At 40.1% G+C, this 22,280-nt stretch overlaps 1 protein-coding gene across 1 annotated transcript; it reads left to right on the forward strand.

Annotated features, from left to right (window-relative positions):
* The first annotated feature begins 918 nt into the window (after nucleotides 1-918).
* Nucleotides 919-3,504, forward strand: LOC147420689 (uncharacterized). The gene is made up of 2 exons (XM_086504574.1): nucleotides 919-2,311; nucleotides 2,471-3,504. Exons 1-2 carry the CDS (start codon nucleotides 919-921, stop codon nucleotides 3,502-3,504), a joined length of 2,427 nt encoding a protein of 808 aa, XP_086360700.1.
* Nucleotides 3,505-22,280: the final 18,776 nt, after the last annotated feature.

A 22,280-nucleotide genomic window follows, 5' to 3' on the forward strand; every position in this document is an offset into this window, starting at 1 on the left:
AGCATATGCTTTGTTTCTGGTGTAGTTTTCATCCAAATAAGTGCCTCTTCTCATTGTACTCGAGCTCCAGACGAGACATCGATTGCAATGTTTGCTAGCAATCTACTGGTATCCAGCTTAGAGGCTATACAAATAGGAACGCAATGGGTGCAGTGCTCCACTTGTGAGAACTCAAGTGCACGTTGCAGATATTGTGTGCCCTTACTTCCTAACTACACCATAAGAATATTGACCGAAAATCAGCTTCACATTCAGCTACTGAGCGTCATCGACATATCTGTGAACGCCATCTCGACAACAACAACAATTGCACGAGGTACACTAGACAGACGTTCAATATTAGATAATCCTCTGCTATCAAGGAGTAAAGAGCATAGAACAACCTTCACAGAGCAAGATCTAGCTACATTACAAGTGGCAGACATACTTGCATTCAATCTTGAGAACAACTTCGTACTACATAAGTACATGTTGATGGCTGAACGGCCGAATAAGAAGCTTGGCCTCTGCATACTAATTCAAGATAGTGTGAGCAAGATCATTCAACAACAACAAGACAACGCACCCTTTGCACTGATGGCGCAACTGGACAAGAGTTTGATGTTTGGTATCATTGAAAACATCGTTGAACCGGCCAGGAGAAGAGCATTCACTGCTAGCGATACTTACGAATTTGCTTCTCTGCAGCTCTGTGGCCGTCAACAATTGCTAGAGAGAACAATTACTTTTAAGCCCAACGGCATGCCTGCCGCATCAAGCTCCGTGAACGACATCACAATAGAGACAGCAGTGTTTCCATTCCTGTTCCCTTTTGGGAAAGGCTAGTATGATGGTAAAATCAACTTCAGTATATATGTAAAGATACGTGCATCGACTCTGTTCTCCGTTTACACCCTGTACAAGCCATACCTGCTCATAATGTACCAACTAAAGCAGGCTCTTATGTTGGCTAACAATACACACACGAGCTTATTGCAAAGGGACATTGACAACTACAAGAAGGCCAATCGTCCAGCAACTGACGAGGATACTGTGAGACATGTGCTTCGGTATAGCACCCCTTCCAGCATGCCAGGCTCCTGCTCATGGCACCGCAAGAACCTAAAGGACTTGATAGCAATGGTGGACGAATGGGGAATGCCTGATTTCTTCTTGACTTTCACTGCCGATGAGGTCACAGACACAAGATGGCCTGAGATTGACACGATCGAGCTAATTGCACGTCATTTGAACCCCTCCTTCACTTGGACAGACTGCCCAGTTGAATGCGGCCTCACCTTCCACACTAAGTTCCAAATGCTTATGTCCAAATATATACTTGCGAAAGGTGTGTTGGGCCGTGTGCAACACCACTTGGTTAGATATGAGGTCCAAAATAGAGGATCACTGCATGTGATGCATCAAGAAGACAAAGAGCAACTATCTGCTGAGATAACTACATACATCCCGCCAGAAACTAGCACTGTGGTTTTGCCAGAAGTTAGCCACCTCCTACAACTCGTACTCAGGAAACAACTTCACAAGTGCCGTACAAGTTGCTACCACGGTCAAAGAGATGGAGTATGTAAACACGGTTTTCCATTTCATGCGCAGCCTAATCCAAACCCAGTCTTCAACGAACAAAATCACAGATGGCAATACTTCAGGCCCCGACATGAAGACAAAAATGTCGTACCGTACCACCCTACACTGCTTCTGCTATGGGGTGCACATATGAATATACAGCGGTTCACCAATTCATCATTGTCCTACTACCTCCTGAAGTATGCACTCAAAACTGAACCAATTGGCCATCTCAACATCCACTCAGAAGATGCAGAGCGCTTAGGCCTAGGTGGCCTTGACATTGTGAAATTGAAGCTGATCTCACCCTCTTTACTATCGAAGCCTATCTCAGCAACAAAAGTGGCATTAAATTGTTTGCAAATCCCAATCATTTCAAAGAGTGACACCGTCCAATACGTCGACTCATCACCCCCGGCACTACGACAACGAATAATTTCTCACAACAATGATGTCGTTCTGCACCTTGTCGATCTGTACTGTGCACGACCACAAAGTCTGGAGAATCTTACGTTCTACGACTTCCACAAGAATTACACAGTGACAAAGGGAAAAAAAAGTATTTCAGAGGCGAACACGTACGGCCAACCACTGGAGCGGCAACACCGACTGGTCCGTTTCACAGACTTCCACCCTGGGCATCACCTGGAGGCTTTCTTTTACAACGTGCTGCTAAAGAGCATCAACTTCAGAAATGAATCCCAGCTGCTCTCACTGGAGAACACGTCCAGGTCATACTATCTTGAGTGCAAACTTAAAAATTTGATACTAACAGATGAGGACCTTGAGATGTACATCACAGAGTATACACAACGAAATCTGCTCACAACAGATCAAACACACCAATTTCACAACATGATACTATAGAAGACATCCTCAACAAAGGCTGCCTATTTTCAATCTCCAGATGTGCAAACAGACTACGAGCAACAGGACACGACTTCTCGTATCTCTGCCCTTCTAAACGAACTTCAAAACGTCCAGAACGTGTCACTGACATCTGAACAAGCAGAGATCTACAAGAAGCTCATAGCAGCAAAGGGTGGCTTGCATGTGATCACAGGCACTCCTGGCAGTGGAGAAAGCTTCAACATAAGATATATCACAAGCCAACTCATAATGCAAGGGAAAACTGTCACACTCGCTGCTTCGACTGGTGCAGCGGCCACGAGGTTAACTAGCATCGCAACAACTGTCCATTACCAATTCAAGATACCAGTGCGCACACAACAGTATCCCCTGTCAATCTCCAAAACTGATGACAGATACGTCAATATCAAAGAAGCAGACACGATTATCATAGACGAGATTTCTATGTTGACAAAGAAAACTTTTGATCTCATAGTACGACAAATTGTGAATGTCACCAACAGCACACTGCTAGACCCATTCAAAGATAAAAAGCTCTTCTTGTTCGGTGATTTGGCACAGTTGCCACCAGAAAGCAGGCATCAAAGTGATCATTGCTACTCATGCCACATCATAAGCTCCACTTATTGGTCCACTGCTACTACGTACACTATGTCTTGCTCAGTGCGCCATGCAAAAGATATCTCTTTCATAGAGTTCCTCAATACAATTAGAGTCAGGCTCTCCACAAAGAAAGAGATCCACGATGTGCTCGGTGACCGCATCACAACGCAGGATCAAATAGAGCAACACATGGATAGGAATATGACAATCATTTGCACACACAAGAGTGACGTTCGATATTATAATAACCTTCTCTTGGCACGCTTCCATCATCATACTCACATCATCCAAATCGGCCTCAAGACAAATGCACACAACGTCCCTGAGCTCCAAGCATGGCTTGAAGATCCCGACTTCCACGCAATTGATAGAATAGCAGAAGGAGCAAAGGCGCTGATAACAGAGAACATAGACTTAACAATTGGAGCAGCCAATGGGTCACTGTGTCGCGTAGACGAAGTCCTCTAAGATGAAGAAGGAGGCGTCAAACCAATCAAAGTCACACTCGACATATCCAAACAGGAACTTACACTTCGACGGTCAAAGCATAGCAGACGGACATTCAATGGGCACTGGTACCATAAATCCACATTCCCACTAGCTCTCGCCTACGCTATGATTGGACACAAGTCCCAAGGCGCAACAATCAACACCAACATCTTGCTCATTGTAAAAGAATTTTTTGCCCTTGGCCTTCTATACGTGATGCTATCACGCGTCACTGAGCGAACCCGGCTACATTTACTAGAGCTTCCTACGCCAGAGATGTTCACACCATCTATATTTTGGAACTTCTAGCCGGGAATGTTTTCTACACCCTCTCCAGTCTCAATTCCTCTTTCTATTAAACTGATGAAATCGCCTTGTAATTGCCTTGTATATAAACCAATAATTTTTGTTTAACTACTTATCTTCTCTTCTGTGGACTTTTCATGTTCAATATGTTGCATTGCTGAGACATCTTCCCTATCACCCCTACTCACTCTCATCCACCTCTTGTAAATTTACTGCTCTTCCCTTTTTCAATTCATTCATTTGAGTTTGAACATTCGTCCGATCTTATGCTTCAGAAATACTGCAACAGATCATCAAAATAATTGTTTTTACGTGCAGGAAACTGAATCAAACAATGGATCACAACATGGTACATTTTGCACGCTTGTCTGATCTTACATCTGCCTATGTATACACATGCGAATCAATCACTCATCTTACTGTTCATCTCTTCAAGAAATACACGAACAATGCAAAGGAAACGCAACCAGCGATACAACCTAAGAGATTTTACCTCATGACTAAGCAGATGAGACTGGCTAACTCAGCACAGTAGGCGAGAAACCCCATGCGTATATTGAGGGGTTCCATACTTTTCAAGAGTGCCGCAACTTCATGAATAAGTGCGACGCAAGATATAAAGCTCTAAACCAAACGATGGACACACCAAGCACAGACAGAATGACAACAGATACTATTAGGAAAGAAAAATATAATGCCTTCTGTCTGTTACGCTAACCAGCTTGCTCCTACATCCTTGATGAAGCAAATACTTGAAGAGCTTGACATCGAGTACGAGGATGATGACAATATGTTGCGTAATGTTGAAGCACAACAACTCCTCGACAAAAAAACTGAAGGAGTTACACTGTACACGATGGAGCAGCTTCGGTTTGGTTACAACATTGACTTAGCTGAACTTTCAAAAGCTACTCAAGAAAACTGTGCCGCTATCTTGACAAATTTCATGACTTCGGCAAACCACACGCACGATGCAACTAATCCACCTATCACAATCTAGAAGGTAGAATGGCACTATAGTGAACACAAGGCAGTAAATTACGGACAACCAGCCTCTCCATACGAGCCAGTTGCGATACACCAAGGCAAGTATGGATAACAAGTATCACTACCTTCCATTCATTTCTCCACAGCACTATCATTTTTTAATTGGCCTAACCAATCTACATGGACTGCAGATTTAGACACTCATCAACAACCAGAGACAAGCATCGGCCTTCCACCCCAGAAAAAGCAGCGTCGCGGGAAGAATACATAGTCTACAGTATACGCTGCACGAAAAACGATAGGGGATACATCGGAGTTACAAATAATGTCCATAAACACGTTAGCCAGCACAAGTGCGATCCTCCGAGGAGAATGCAAGCGGACATGTAGGCACATAGTCCTTTCGAGGACAATTTTGAAATTACCACTTTAGCATCCAGTACCAATATACATAAAGCTAGAAACTTAGAACATTTCTATATTAAACAACACAAAACAACAACTATATTAGGTTATAACGTTTGCTCTGGACATCCACCAAGGTTGAGAAAATATTATTTTTTGAAAAAAAACAAGAAGGTATAGCTGTGAACTTCTGCCATCTTCATTTCATTGTTTTGTTCAGTGTCTTTGTCATATAAGGTTGGTCATTGGCTACAAAAATGTCTTTTTTTTTTCCATTCAAACTATGGCAGACATGACAACTTATCAAATTCATGGATTGAAATGCTTTTTCTTTTCAGTTTAGAATGGGTAGGCCGATTCCAGTTGATCTGATTGAGCAGCAGTCAGAATTTCAGACTGCAATGTACATGTTGCAATACTGTCTTTACCCACATTTGCAAGAGCAGGTCCTCAGACACTACATGCATAAATGGAGTGAGTTCATTCCATGGCCAATTCAGCCACCTACCCCATGGCATCCACATTACATCACTTGGAATACACTCGGTCGACAAATCACCATCGGCATCGTCGTGCTGGCTGGTTGCTCCACAAAACACCATTGTATGTTGTTCGTTCACATTGCGGACGTCAGATTGCGGACGTGCTCGGCCTACTCGAGACTATAGAATTAAGTTACTCTAACGTGGTCCCCAACCACCTTCAGTCGGCTAAACAATTCATTTCGCGCTATTTTTTTGTCAACCAGTTTCCCACACGTGCAACTCTGAAGAGAATCTTATCGATATAGCCCTATCTTCCTGCATCAAAAACTCCCACTGATATGTGTTGTTACCTAGTCCTCCTCCTCTTCTCCACAAAACTTCTGTCCATTTCATTTTAAAGAAGTCATTGCATGCTACATTCAAAGCCTTCTCAACTCTCGTTCGCTTGGTTCCGTTCTTAATGCGTCAAATTTTTGGCATGCTATTTACATCAAATCGTTTCAGTGACTTCCACTCACTTAGCGTAACAACATTTCTGCAAAACAAATAATAAGCGCTCTATCTCTCTCCCCCCCTCTCTCTCTCCGTCTCTCTCTCACCTTTCATTTATTCATTCTCCTTTACGGATGTACACTCTTGTTCAATGCTTGCATGAGATGAAAACAGTATATACATTTCTGTACGTTCGAGTGACTTCTACTCCCTTACGCTAAAAAGATTTGTCAGAAAAAAAAAAACAACCTCCCTCTCTCTCTCTCTCTCTCTCTCTTTCTCCCTCTTAGCTTTCACTTCTATGTCCTTTTCACTAATATATACTCTTCTTCAATGCCTCGATGCTTCAACCACTTCCGATTATGCAGGCTGACAAAGCACTCTAGTTATCACCTTGAGTGTTTAATTTGTTTAATGCCAAACAATAGTCGATATGCAATCTGTTCACAAAATATTCCAAAGGGATATATTATATGTTAGGCATGGAAAATGAGATAAATTCAAGCAAGCCCGCCAAGACATCCCTAGCGTAATTAGAAACCTATTTAGTAGTGAAGGTGCAGGTTTTGAGCACATTAATTGTTAGTAGCAAATAATGTACTTTTGCTTCTATGAAGCATTGTATACAATCACAACATGTTGCATACAAGATCTTGAATTTCATAATTTTCAATCTTCATTCTACTCTCAAGCTTTGTTGAATCTGTGAAGTTGTTATCCTGTTTAGAGTCTGGGTATTGTGGGTCTTCTTGTAATTGAACATCCACGTCTATTGTCAGGTTCTCTTTTATTTTGTCTATAGTGCATTGAGATACACTGACATTAAACTCTTCTTTGTCCTTTTTTTAACAACAATCATACACCTAGAATGATATTTCCTCCTTGTAGAAAACACTTTCAATGTGATGCAATATCTTTTCATTGAAAAACATATACTCTAATTTTTTGCTTTGTCTGTCAATAATCTGTTTTGAATGGTGCTATAAACATACTGATACATACTTCAATTTCTCTTCAAGCTTGAGTTTGCTACATATTGTGCTAGTACTTTCATTGCAAGAGGGCATAAGGTCGAGTAATGTTCTTAACCATTCATCATCCATCACTTCCATGCATGTTGCTATTTTTCCATTGACTGTACAAAGCCAAAGGGATTTTATTTTAGATTAAATGCACTCATTTCTTTGATACAATCAATTTGATCCTGAACATTGGAGTAGAACGTATTGACTACGTGATAGAAATTGTTGACCACCTCTGTATTGGACATCAGATTTGAATTCCAACTCTCTTGATCAGTCATGTAAGCCACACTACGGTGGACTATGAGCGCTCTTCCATCTTGCATGAAAATACTTGGACAAAATTCTTTGTTGTTTTGCAGATAATGGTAGTTTCCACTCCTTAATCAATGGTCTTCTTTGAACATTAGAACAACCATCACTTACAATGGTGCATCTTAAAAGCGATATATTCCCAAGTATTATCTTGGAAACAGGCTCCTTGACTTCGATGTAACATTTTTCCAAGAGATCATTTTGTATTGTGTGATACAAAGGGGCTAAAAATCCTTGGCCAAACTCACCAACTTTCTTTCAACATGTTTCCAATAATTGTTATCTACCATGAATAGAGCACTCTCAGTGAAAAAAAATTATTTCATGCGTACAGTTTTGGATTCTTTTGCGACTACAATTGAAAGCTTTGATGCAATAATTTTTGACACATTTGCCCAAGTTTGCCATCATTATGGTGCTTAAAAAGAACATTGCTTGGCATTTCCTCTCCTTGTGCAGGTTGTTCTACAGGGTTAGTTGGTGTCACCACAGGATTATAAGAGTTGATATTTGACTCTGTTTGCTCTTGACATGCATCCAAAATAGATTTATGTACCCATTGTCTCTTGCCACCCTTTTTGGTGAGCTCTTCTCTCAAATTCCTTGCAATTGTAGATGCCTAAGGATGATTACATTTCTTACAATTCTCTGTAAGGCTACCCAAAAAATGGTCTCTAATACATGGTGCACCGCTTGATTTTGTGGTGAAGCAAAATTTACATCTCCACTCCATACATTGACCGCATATGTTGTGAGCATGATCCCTCTCTTTACTAGTGCCTTTTTTACTCTTTACCTTATTCGTACCACTTATGCCGACATTTTGCTCCATTGCTTTCAATTTAATAATGAAGGCATAAGTATTAAATGTTTAATTTTAAAAACATTTTTCTTCTTTTCATTATATATTAGAAAAAAAATCACTAAGAAAGCAATCAAATCTACACAGTATGCAATTTGCAATGCACTCTTGTCAATCCACATATCAACCACATATGTCGTGAGAAAATATACACATTGCATTGCACTCTCTACCTGGCAGTATGAAGACAACAATGCTATGATTTTGTCAATGCAATTATACATATGAGGATCAATTATACATCCTCTGTGATTTGCAGACAATAAGACACATTTATTTTCACATGTTACCAAGAATTGTCAACTTCTACATTGAGACGATGATAATTATTTGCAAAATACAAATGAAACCAATAATATCTATGATTGGACATCTCATGCACTAACAATCTTTCATAATACATAATTCACTTCCTATATAAACCAATGCATAAAACAAGGCAATGAAATCTTCAATACAATTACACAATTGAGGACTACTTGTACCCAATCAAGGATTGTAGTCCCCTTATGCATCCAATTCAATATATAAAATCTATTTTCACCTAACTAAGGATTATAGCTCGCATATTGTGTAGTGAAAATGTATATCAATTCAAACCTATGATGGTGTAAAATGCAAGACTTCAAGGATCTTTATATGTCCAGTATACTAGTACATGACATCCGGCCCTTTAAATATACTCATCTTCTAAAACCAAATTTGGTCCTTTTATGGACCAATGGCTTTGTTCTAATGAAGATGACTCTTCAAAGTTTCAATTTATCTGGCTTTGTACCTTTGTTTTTGGTGAAGGATTTAAATATTTTTAGAAGTGGTTACCGTATTAAGAATCACGCTCGGCCCAGAAAAAGGATCTCTGGCTCTGTAACCTTAGGTCAATTCACAAGGAGGTAATTGTACTTAATGCTTAGATACCACCCCTAGGGATTTTCCTAGTCAAAATGCCAAAGTTAGAAGAGGTTTTACTATATACAATTTAGCCCACCGAGATTTTTCATTTTCTTGATGGGCTTGTAGGAAAAATGCAAAAACCCGATGGGCTTATGGGCTCTATTGATTTTTGAAAGTCACCATCATTAAAATCACATTAACAGTTAACATGATCAAGCCTTTTTCATGTGTGATTACTTGCATTATAACATAATCACACGATCTTGATTAAGTCAGTGAAATCCCTAGTCTATAGTCCTAAAACAAAGACCTAATCATGGCTCACTAGCAAAAATGGGACCAAAACCTAGAAGAAATAGAACTTTTTTGACCCTATGACCATTCATAGGGACCATGGAATATTTTTTCAATGCTTTTTTCTCTCTACGTATGTGAATACATGCATTACACATGATTCTTAATTTTCTAATTACTACCATATCCTTTTGACACTTAAAATAATGGTTCATTTCGTATTTTCATTATAGTGTTTCTTTAAAACAAATATTAAAAAATATTATTGTAAATATTATTTACTTGGGAGGGTCACTATATGTAAAAACCCTTAGCTATGAATTTTAAACAATAAAAGGGGCCCTTTTCCTATTCAATTTGTAATTTTTTTTAATGATTATTTTTTAACACCATTTTGTATGTGAAAATGTGAGAAAATATAGAATAAAATAATCCCTACTATTAAATCCATGTGATAGGAATTTTTTATTGTAGTGATCCCCCAAGATTCTTTATCAAATATATATCTTCAGACAAGGCATTGTCAACTAAAACAACCATAAACAATATTCATCTTGTCTCAAGGTCCCACCACCATTTCTTTATTCAAAAACTAGGGTGAAAGAAGCCATCACTCAAAACAAAAGATCAAGCGTCCATACACCCTAAGTAATTTCCCATACAATCAAGCAGCTCCCCTAGGATCAAGAAAACAATTATATCCTAACATATGCAGAGACATAGAAATGAACAAAACCAATGCCTTCATTCAAAAACCAGAGACATCACCCAAAAGTTCAAGGGACCATACCTCCTAATCAGTTGCCCAAACAATTAGGTAGCTCCCCTAGGATTAGAAGCAATACTCTAACATATGTAGAGACATAAACATGGCCAGAGTAGAGATTCATTGTCCATGTGGTGGCTGATTGTTGCGGGAGCGACTCACACACCCATGAAGTGCATGCAAACACTACCTAGATCAACATAATGTCAATCGAGGATACAGATGACACGATAGGCACACGGAGGAAATCTCTTTAGCTTGTCAGGCTGAGACCATCCTACACATACAACACTCTAGAAGGCCAACTATACCACAATCAAGAACCTCACTGCTCTCAACTACACCACCTAGCCACATACACACATACGGAAGGTAACTCACCTAATCATGCCAAATTCGTACGAAACTTAAGGAACACCATCCCCTCACTAGGATACACCTGTCCCTAAGCTTCTACACTCAAAACCCTCACTCTAAACCCATCTGCGGAAAACGCGTAGGATGACAGAGAAAATTTTTGAAAGTGCCCGAAACTGAAATTTATGAGTACCTATGCTTAGCTTATGTCGCCACGATTCTATAGACTACTAGCACGCAGAAAAAAGACATCGTTTGATACACTTACGGCCACAAATAGCTCGTAGATGCGTCGGCGTGTGCGCTTTGTCTCGCGTGGAATGCTTGGAGTTGTCGCGTAGCTCTCCTCGAGCCTACAACAATGGTGCAGTCGGATATCCAATGTGTTGAGCGAGCTGGGCGTAGCTAGAGGATAAAGCTCACGCTCACTCTCTTTCTCTCTCACACATAGTAGACGGCAGCACTAAAGTTTTGATTATGATTAAAGTCTCCTTTTACAAAATGACCTAGGTACCTTATATACTAAGGCTACCTTAGGTTTAACCAAAAATGGGGTTGAAAGGGTCAAATGGCTTTGTATTTACAATCTGGAAGTGCCATTGCACTCTGGCTTCTGAAACTAGAATAACTACTCATTACAAATGACGTTTATAGCCATAATCCGCAGCATTTCATAACTCGCAAAAGATAAGACTTTGGTACGAAACTTGAGTTATGTTGTGTTGTTGACCTAGCGGTCAACACTCCCCCCTTCCTCATTCATGTCGTCCCCGACATGACCTGATTGTTGATGGCGATGTGGTTTGCTGTCGTTTTGGCTTTATCTGTTGCACTGCTTGTAACTTTGTCGAACCACAACAAGAACTATGATCCATTAGAGCGGACATCTATCATCATAACCATTCATCTTTTGAGATCCTCTGATTACTTTTATGTATGCTCTTCTTCATTGGGGACTTCTTTGTTCCTGTGCAATCATGTTGTTAGTGTTGTCTGCAGCTTTGTCATTGTAGGCCATTCTTCGACTCGCCATTGAGGAGAAGTATGCTATGATCTGAAATTGGTGCTCCAATTTATTTTTCAATTGATTTGAGTAGCATTTCCTTATTGTTGATGTAGAAGGAATATGTACAAGAGGATGGTGATAGGTGTCTTTAGATTAGGGTCTAAAACCTGGATGACCAAAGGGAACAAAAACCCGGTGGGAAAAAAAATGCCTTTGGTATACGCTCTTATTGGAGTTGAGCAGTTGAACGTGAAGTACATGTTCATGAAAGGTGAGTGCTTGGGTGAAACACGGAAAGAGTGCCTGATGCAAGTGCAATTATGGGACACTCTATATGCATAGGAGAAATTTATCACCAAAAGCATGCAATGTGAAAGAAGGAGATGATGGGTGTTTCGAGGATTAAATGTAGCACATGTGACATCAAAAGATGTCTCAATAGCTTCCACCTTTCCAAGAAGGGTTGTCGATGTAGAAGTTTCTCCACTCGTATCTCACTGTGCTCAGTACGTGAGTGTCTTTTGGACCTTCTCCTTCACTTCGCCAGACTTAAGTACTTAGACTTCGACTCTTTTGCTCACCTATACCAGCATGAGCGACACAACGTAAATATGCTCAACTCTTCTAGCTTGAGCAGTACCTAGAATAGCTAAGACGCTTAGACCACAGAGAATATTACTTGAATCTTTGGGATTAACACCTCACTCATTTTGTGGCTTAGCTACTCGACTCTGACTTTTATGACTTGTCGGTTGCCTATTGACACTGGTTTGTGACAAGTTCTTCGGCTGTTGTAGTGGCTGCTGAGACATACTTCGTGAAGTTTCATCGTTTCCCTGTACCTTCTTCTCTTTGTAGTGCTCAGGCCTCTCGTCAGTCTTTTCTTCATGTGGATTATGGAATTTTTTATTTTTTCTTAATAATAAACAAAGAAAATCTTTAAAAAAACTTAACAAAAGAAAAATCATTCAAATAGAAATCTAAATGCTATGTACACTATACACATGTCCCTAGGGGCTCATATATGGATTTTGTCCCCATACTTCTCTGTAACACTACTATGAGGGCATATACTCTAAATTTCGTCAAAAAATTATCACAATAAAACGAAAAAACTCAATGCCTCTCACAAAACATTGCCCTCTAATAGTCATAATGTTAGGTCCGCATTCAGAATGCCTCCCCCCTTCCTATTTGGAGTCATCCTTTACGATAGGGTATCGCAAAGGGTATGTGTTGTGCTGGGGAAATTAAAAGTTGTGCCTATGCAGGCCTTGTAATGTAGCCCTATTATGCATACAGAGTCAATGCATGGAAAAGATTTATGTTGTGCAAGATGTGGGTATAAGCAATTTGCTTATTGGCATTTGTTGGCGAGGCTTCCTATTCTAAGCAATGTAATGGTCTCCTGTATCGTTGCTTGATTGAAGCGACTTGCTCTCTTCTAACTGTACTGTAATCGTAGGAAGAATTGTAAGAATTCAAGTGGCAATGCACTTTCAGCAGTTTTTTTGTTCTTCTTTGGGACCCATTTCTTTGAGATTATTGGTTGTTTTATTGCTGACGCTCATTTGGGAACCCATACTTGCCTGTGCTTCGTTTGTGTTTGAAGAGACTTCTTTGGGATCCACCTTTTTGTTGTGTGAGTCAACAGTGGTCTTTGCTTCAGCCCTTGTACGCTTGGTTGGGGACGGGATTCAAGCTTTGAAAGTTGATACTGTGGTTGTTTTGGAATCCAAATGAATTCCTGACTTTTTCGTGCTTGAATCAACTTTGTTGGAGCCCAAACCTGAGTTGTGAAAGCTTGCAATTTTGTGATATTCTTACCTGTTCGTGCACGCTTTCCTTGTTTTTGTTTTGGTGTTGGATCTTGTGATTTGTCATTAGAGATCTTTGTCTTCTTGATCCATATCTGTTTTTGGCCGATCTGGCTTTTTGGTATCCAGATTTGTCGAGCTTTTTGGCTTGGACTTGTTGTCCTGTTCTTTTGACCTGTCATGGTTGTTGCTGAAGGAGTTGGTGATAGTGATGGCCTGAGTTGATGATAGGGGATGTCGTAAGATTCATCACTATCCCTACTATCCTCAAGAAGGTTGACTTCTTGTACTTTCCCTTGATTTTTTGGCTGGTAGTGGAAAGTTACTGTCTGTGTTCTCGTGGGTGGTAGTTTCTTGGAGGACTTTTCTAGCCCATTGATTAGAGCATTGTCAGCTCGTTGCTCTAGTCGTATTCCTCCTAGCTGAGTCTTTGAATCCTTATTAGGAGCCGTGTATGAGGATGCTTGTGTCTTCACCGAGGACTTTGAAATCCACTTTTGATGCACTTTATTCGTGTAGCGATGACATTGATGCCCGGGTCGTTGATCTTCTTGAAGCTCGAAGTGTTCTACAGAGTCATAGAACTCATCGTCTTCTTCATCTTTTGATTCTCCACATTTCCTTGTTTGCTCCTTATTTTGAGAGCTTGGTGATGTCTGGATCTCTTTGTTTTCCTGGATTACACTCACTGCAAAATAAGGAACGACATCATAGCCATTTTCATCACAAAACTTTGTTGTGGGAGCATCCTCCACGACGCACACGTCCAGAGTAGCCAAGATGTGTTCCCATCCAAAAGGCTCTAACTCTTCTTCAGGAAATGGTTCTGGGATATAGTCCATATCCTCTATTATAACCCGCTCTAGGATACATTCCTCACGTTTCAAGCTACCACATTGTGAAGCTCCACACATCCACAGTTCTTTAGGCTTACCTAACCAAGCTGGAAGTTCTGATCCGGCTACTGTGGCGGAATCAAAATCCTCAACCGGTGTTCTCGTCACATCCCTATAGCTATGGTCCCTGAAGTTTATCTTTGTTATGGTTTCCATATGTCTCATGTATATATGGTCATAACCCCAATCTTGGACCATTTTCAATTGTCGCATGAATGGTCTTCCCAGAATGATGTCAGAGTTGTTCTTCTTGCCAAAGTCAACAACAACAAAAGTGTGTTCATATTCAATGCCACAAGAAGTAACAAGTACTTTTTCTAGCAGTCCTAGGGGCTTTTCCTTGTGTCCGTCTGCAAGCTGCAGGGTCATTCGTGTGGATATCAAGGCAGGTTTTCTCCATTTTTTCCAAACCTCTTTGGTTGCAATGGCCACACCAGCTCCACTGTCAAGGATTGCCATGGTTTTTACATTATTGAATTCCACAAGAAGGGTGGTGTTTCCATCTTCTCCCTCGTAATACTAGCCTACCTTGTTTAATGGCACTGGCCTAGTATTTAGTTGAGGCATTTCAAGCACTTTGATGCCTTCCTCGATTTGAGTCATTGGGGTTTTCACTCCAAATTTCTCTAGACATTTATCCACATTAGCCCACATGTTTGGTCTTATTCTGAGCAACTCGGCTAACATTATTGTACAGGTGACTGGGGTAGATAGAATATGTACTAGCCCCTTTGAATCGATGGCCTTGTTGGGAGACAGTCTCTATGATGGGACTGCAACCACATCTGACTTGGTCTCGTACTCTCCCATGTAGGACGGTAGTGTTCTTAGCGAATGGGGTTGACTATCCATAGATTGTACAGATCCTTTGTCGTCCCAATACGATCGTACGTCTAGATTAATTTGAGATCCAGTCTCAAATTCCTCTATTGGTGGTAGAAACACTCCTCGTTCATCACTAGTCTTGTCTACTCGTCTTCTTAGGTCATCGGATTCATTGGCCCCTCTGACTTGTTTCCACAATTCGTTAAGACCATCTATCTCTTTACAATCCTCAGGTATAGCTTGGTGAAATCCCTCGGAAGAGTTATCCGTGGTATTCAGTACTATCCTTGGTTCTAATGCTGGGTCTTTGAGGTTTGGTCTGTGCTCATGACTAGAATCTGGCTCTTTTAGTTCCTGGTTTGGTGGGATTACTTGTGTAGGCATGACAGGGATCACATCCTCAGGTTTTGCAACTGGTGGTTCTAGTAAAGCTTGGGCTGTTTGAATCATTTGCTGGCACATTTCAAACCTTTGCTTTTCTAGTTCCGCATAGTGATATGTCATCCACCTGTGTTCTTGGGTTTGGTTGCCAACTATTTCGTTTGCTCTTGGTTTTCTGACTAGGTGCGTCTGTCTTTGGTCCATCATTTGTCTTTGGACTCGTGTCACTTTCTGTGTTCTTTGTCTATCCTCTTTCTTTTGAGCTTGTGCTCTCGTAACCACTTGAACTGGTACGACATTTTCATTTTCTGAGCTACTAGGTAGCTGAACAATCCCTAATACATTTGTCGTGATTTTCCTGATTTGGTTTGGGTTTTCTGGGGAATCGGGGATCAAGTGAGTGATGCCACACTCAAGACAATAAGCATTTACTTCAGTGATCTCCGTATGAGGACATTGTTTGACCAAGTGGTTGTCACGACTTTTGTGACAATCTGTCTCTAGTTGAGGAGATTCTTTTAGCATTTCCTCTTGGCTATAAGCAAGATTTGACCTAGATAAGCCGCTATTTGCAATGAATTGCAATGTCCTTTCGTCCATTTCATACCTTCTTTCTTTCGACTGAAACCCAGGAGGTGGAGGTTGTACCGGCCTCACCACTCCATGTGTTTCTCTCACATTTTGTTGCTCCGAAGGGTAGTACTCACTTTGGTTGCTATACCACATTGTAGCTAGTACTGGCGTTGGTTTATTTGATGCTTCAATCATTGGCATGTATCTCATGTCTACCAGCATTCTAGCACCTATCAGCGGAGGTTGTTGTCCTAAGACAAGCTATGGCCTTAAAACTCCTACTGGTCTTGGCGCATTCCCCGTAATGCATCTAGGTGGAGTAGGTGCTTTTGGAACAGGTTGTACATACCTCTCCCTAGCATTTTCCATGCTATAATAGCACTCTTCCTCCATATGGTTCGTCCATTCCCTCTCAATTTCACACCACTTCGGCTCTCCCGAATTAGACCTTACAAGAGGAATCAACCTCTTGACCAAGTCGTCGATAAGCTTTTCTTGATCACTAGGTGCCTTTGGCTTGGCAATGGACTCACTTATCTATGAAATGTGTGAAACACTGTGCTGAGAGGATGTGTCATCTCCTTGACTCTTTAAGTCCTTTTCTTTGTATGCCTCACAATTATCCACTAGATAAAGAGCTTCTTTGATCAACTCGTTTAGCGTCAAACTCCTTATCATATGCAGATCCTTCTGAAGGCCCGCATGTCTCATTCCCTGGATAAAGATCAGCATTAGTCATGCTTGCGTAGGTAATTCCGTTCTCGAACAGAGCTTAACATATCTCTTGAGACGTAATGATGCTTTGCGTACTGATTCATTCTCTTTCTGTTTGAATCTATGGATTTGCGAGACCGTGTTGTGAGCAATGCCTTTTGGCGAGAATTCTTCAATAAACTCCTCAAACAACTCATCTAGGGTCTCAAAATCCCATTTTCCACCGAGTCGAACCATGTAGCTGCATCATCTTCTAGAGTCAATCCAAATCCCGCAAACTGTGTCGCAAAAATCTGAAACTTCTTCTGCTCTAATCACTCTTCTAAAAGCCGTTACGTGATCTCTCGGATCTTTATCTCGGAGTATTTTCTGTTTACCTATTTCTGGACTTGGGATGGTCTAACTCGTCGATTGTCTACAAGTCTAACCAGAGACTCTCCCAATCCTTCTCTCGTTATTGCTCTTGAAGGGAATCCTGGTGGCTCTCTTCTTGGAATTCCTATAGGAATTCTCGTGTTTGGTGGAGGCATTTGTGGTCCTTCATTGACCAAATATCCACCTTTTTCTAGTACAGTCTGTGGATTTGTGCTTTCTACAACTCTGTATTCTCGTCCATACTTGTCGACAACTATAGATCTCCATTGATAGTCGACTCCCTATGTGTAGACATATAAGAGCTTGTAATACGTTATCTCTTCTAGGTATGGATTTGAGCACCTATAAAGATTGACCTCATTGTCGTCAATGTATCTATATAGTCCTTCACTCTAATGAACAATCATCCAAACTCTCTCAACAAGATGGATCTTTATCAATTGCAAGTTTGGAAGATCCATTGTGGGAGGATATTCCTCTATCGTCGGGATCTCCAAGCTTGTGTAAGCTGCGTTTGAATCTAGGGTAGAAATGATTTCTGGGCTTAAGAGCTTTTGCTTGGTTCAAGTAGACTTAGTCCACTGTGTTCAAGTGCTTTGGTTAGGGAAAAGTCGAAACTATGTCCAAAATCGCAACCGTTTCGTCACTATTCTCGCAAATTGTCGCTTTTAGACACCCCTAACTTGTGGATGTATTTTGAGGCCTCAAACGACGTTTTTTTCAAAGTTGACCTAAATGGTTTCCATGGGCATACATTTAGTTCAAGTTTTGCTATAACATCTGTAGAGTCGCTCTCAGGCTACGTTTTGATATAAAAAATTTTCCGATCCGATACCGTTTGTGAAAGTTATGGCCAAAATAGTGATATGCAGTTTAGACTGGTCAAAATGAGTCCAAATTCAATTTTAAAAGAAGATTTGGGATCTCTGTGACACTATGAACACTCCTGTATGGTCAAAAGTACAGTTGGACCCTAAAACTGGCCTAGAGACATCCTACGCGTAGGATGTCTATATGCTTAGAATTTAAGAAAATTTGGTCCAAAGACAACACAATGGTATGCTCAGAGGTTGATTTGGACCTAAAAATGGCCTTCAGACATCCTACGCGTAGGATGTCTTTTTGCTCAGAATGACTTGAAATTTTCACCCCAGCTTCTCCTTGATGTGCTGATCACAATGGTGTGCTCATAAATTGGTTTGGAGTCCTAAATCAAGCTGAAGACATACTATGCGTAGGATTTCTAACTGCTCAGATTTTGTCCAAACTTGATCCCAAGATTCTCCTATAGCTCAACAACCCAATGGTATGCTCAAAATTGAATTTGGATGCCAATAGGTCAAGATTTGGGCTGCAAAAGCTTCTAGAGCACTCCAAGAGTAGGATGTCTGACAATTATTGTCTTTTATTGGTAAATAGGCCAAACAAGGTCCAAATTCACTTTTGAAAAAAGTTCTGGAATCCTTGAGACACTTAGAACCTCCCTATATGGCCAAAGTAGAATTTTGACCACTTTATGACCCTGGAGACATCCTACGCGTAGGATGTCTTTTTGCTCTGTTTCAGCTCAAACTTGCACTGTAGCTTCCCCTTGATGTGCTAAGCTCACAGCTATTTTTACTTTTTGATTCTGACACCTATAGGTTGGTCAAATGATCAAGAATCTGTTCCAAAAGCCTGATGTCTGTTCTGATGAATTCCTAAGTCAAATCAACCCCAAATTAGACCAAATTTGCCTAGGAGGCTTATCTAAGGCTATATGACAGCATGGTATGGTCACATTAGAATTTTGGTTTCAGAATTATGCAGTAGACATCCTACGCGTAGGATATCTTTATGCTCAGAAGGAACCCAAACTTGGACCAAAGATCCCCCTAGTCTTTAGCAACCCACTAGTATGCTTAGATTTGAGTTTGGATCTCAAAAGACCCCAAAACTAGCTATTCTTGCCTTTTTCAGTCAAAAATGCTAAAGTCTGTTCAATCTTCCTTTCACTGACCCAAATGAGATGAAATTTATCACATGCACTCAATACAACATTTAGAACATGCCTTTGGAGTCATCCTATGGTTTGGTCTCAAAATTAGGCCTTGGACACAATTTGGGTAGGATGTCTAGCAATTCTCGTCTTTTGGCTTTGATCTGTCAAAATTTGGTCAAATTTCCACTTTCCAGGTGAAAATAGGGTAGAACCTACCTTTTAAACACATTGGTAACCTCAGATTTTCAAAAAAGTGCCAGATCACCCTATAGACATCCTACGCGTAGGATGTCTACTAATGAAATTTTTGGCAGAATTCATCCACAGGAATCCCCAAGTCTTGAACACTACTTTTCAAGCATTCCTACCAATTTTTATGCAAAATTGTGCTCAGAATCTTAAGTTTCTTGTTTTCGCGTTTTTGACACTCCGTCTTTGGTCTTTTGGGTATCAAGAGTTGGTCAAAACTCTAGTTTCAATGTATACTTAGGGTAAACCCCCCCTTCTGAACACACTGGAACAGTCAGAATTTTCAAATTTGGTCTCTAGAACCCCCTTGAGACATCCTACGCGTAGGATGTCTATGTTTACAGAATTGCAGATTTTCTTCACAGAACCCTTGCAAATGCTCTTTTATATGCACAACATCAGTCAGTCATACAAAAATATCCACAAAATCTTGTTTAATGTATTTTTACCCTCAAAAGCACACTTTTCCATGATTTCAAATGCAATCAAGCACTTTAGCAAATAATTCAGTGCTGAATAGATCTAGATCAGAATCGGATCACTTACCTAAAGCTACTCCTACAAATCATATGGGGTTTTGCATCTATGAGTAGAAAAACGCTTCACTGCCACACACGGACTAGTAAACACTTTTATCACCTCACAAATCACTCGACCACCAACAACTACTCTAATCCATAGATCCTAACTAAACCTATCTAGTTGTCGCAGACCCTCGGCAAGACACACGCTTCTTGGCTGTCCACTTGATCGTGGAATATCCTCTTCCAGATCCACTTAAGAAAAATGCTTTCTTTAGCCGAAACTAAATCAAGCAACCATCACACGAGTGTTAGTAGGAAACCTACTTAGGTCCTTGAGTCCCCGGGAACAGCGCCAATGTTGCAGGAGCGACTCACATACCCATGAAGTGCATGCAAACACTACCTAGATCAACATAATTTCAATTGAGGACACAGATGACACGATAGGCACACAGAGGAAATCTCTTTAGCTTGTGAGGCTGAGACCATCCTACACATAAAACAATCTGGAAGGCCAACTATACCACAATCAAGAACTTCACTGCTCTCAACTACACCACCTAGCCACATACACACATACGGAAGGTAACTCACCTAATCATGCCAAATTCGTACGAAACTTAAGGAACACCATCCCCTCACTAGGATACACCTGTCCCTAAGCTTCTACACTTAAAACTCTCACTCTAAACCCATGTGCGAAAAACGCGTAGGATGACAGAGCAGAATTTTGAAAGTGCCCGAAACTGAAATTTATGAGTACCTATGCGTACCTTATGTCACCACGATTCTATAGACTACTAGCACGCAGAAAACAGACATCGTTTGATACACTTACGGCCACAAATAGCTCGTAGATGCGTCGGCGTGTGCGCTTTGTCTTGCGTGGAATGCTTGGCGTTGTCGCGTAGCTCTCCTCGAGCCTACAACAATGGTGCAGTCGGATATCCAATGTGTTGAGCGAGCCGTTCGTAGCTAGAGGATAAAGCTCACGCTCATTCTCTTTCTCTCTCACACATAGTAGACGGCAGAACTAAAGTTTTGATTATGATTAAAGTCTCCTTTTACAAAATGACCTAGGTACCTTATATACTAAGGCTACCTTAGGTTTAACCAAAAATGGGGTTGAAAGGGTGAAATGGCTTTGTATTTACAATCTGGAAGTGCCATTGCACCCCGGCTTCTGAAACTAGAATAAGTACTCATTACAAATGACGTTTATAGCCATAATCCGCAACATTTCATAACTCGCAAAAGATAAGACTTTGGTACGAAACTTGAGTTATGTTGTGTTGTTGATCCAGAGGTCAACACTGATTTAATTAAACGTGGCTGTATAGCCATCATTTCTTTAATTACTTGAAGTGAAAATTATATCAATTAATTAGAGGTGCTCTTGTGAAAAGATATCTTAAGGATAATCAAACAAGTTCTTCCTAGCCCATCTGGCCTACCTAAATCATTTCTTTCCTAAAATCTCAAACAAGTGCATGGTGTTTCTTCAAAGATATCCTTTCATTTTTTTATATTCAATGTTAACATATCTAAAGTACTTATCTACTACGTAACGGATGCAATGTTATAACTTAAAAGTTTTTAGACAAAATTGTTAAGTTCAAAGACTAACGACTTACATGGGATTGATCCGAGGCTGGGATTTTTTGCAGCACAAGTCCACAAATAATCTCATCAGTAGGAATGCTAAGCGGACATGTCTTGTGGTTGTATGTGGCCTTGTCCCTCTTTGAAGTGACCTCCTTCTCCACTTGGTAGCTCACACACGTCCTTTTTGGGCCATGTCTTCTATTTTTTTCTAAAAGGATACTGAATCATTAGGTAAAGTATGAAAACTTGTACAATTTAACATGATAATTTTTACAAATAATTATGTATACATCATATAATCCATTTTCAAATAATCTAAGACTTTTATTGGATTATACTTTTGTATATAGTAGCTTTTGCTATGATGTTTTTATCATGAGTTTCTAATACCTTATTTTATCTCTAAAATTTATCGCACAATTTTTAATTTAATTTTCTATTTTTGTCTTTATATCAATTACTTAAAAATAAAGAATACTAATTATAGTAATTACCTTAACTAAATATATGATGGAGATATTTTTATCAAATATTTTCAATTATGTGTTTAAACTCCAAGAATTATCATGAGTTAATTCATTAACTTTTATAGCTTCAATAATAATTAATTAATTTTTAATATTA

Source organism: Adiantum capillus-veneris, chromosome 28, assembly GCF_014529385.1.
Source record: "Adiantum capillus-veneris isolate H3 chromosome 28, ASM1452938v2, whole genome shotgun sequence".
Lineage (NCBI taxonomy): Eukaryota > Viridiplantae > Streptophyta > Polypodiopsida > Polypodiales > Pteridaceae > Adiantum > Adiantum capillus-veneris.

What these genes read in the sequence shown, in the direction of transcription:
- LOC147420689 (XM_086504574.1), top strand. Translation starts at nt 919, where the DNA reads ATGTACCAACTAAAGCAGGCTCTTATGTTGGCTAACAATACACACACG. An exon ending in CAGGTCATACTATCTTGAGT is followed by an intron (nt 2,312 to 2,470) that starts GCAAACTTAAAA and finishes TTCAATCTCCAG; the next exon opens with ATGTGCAAACAGACTACGAG.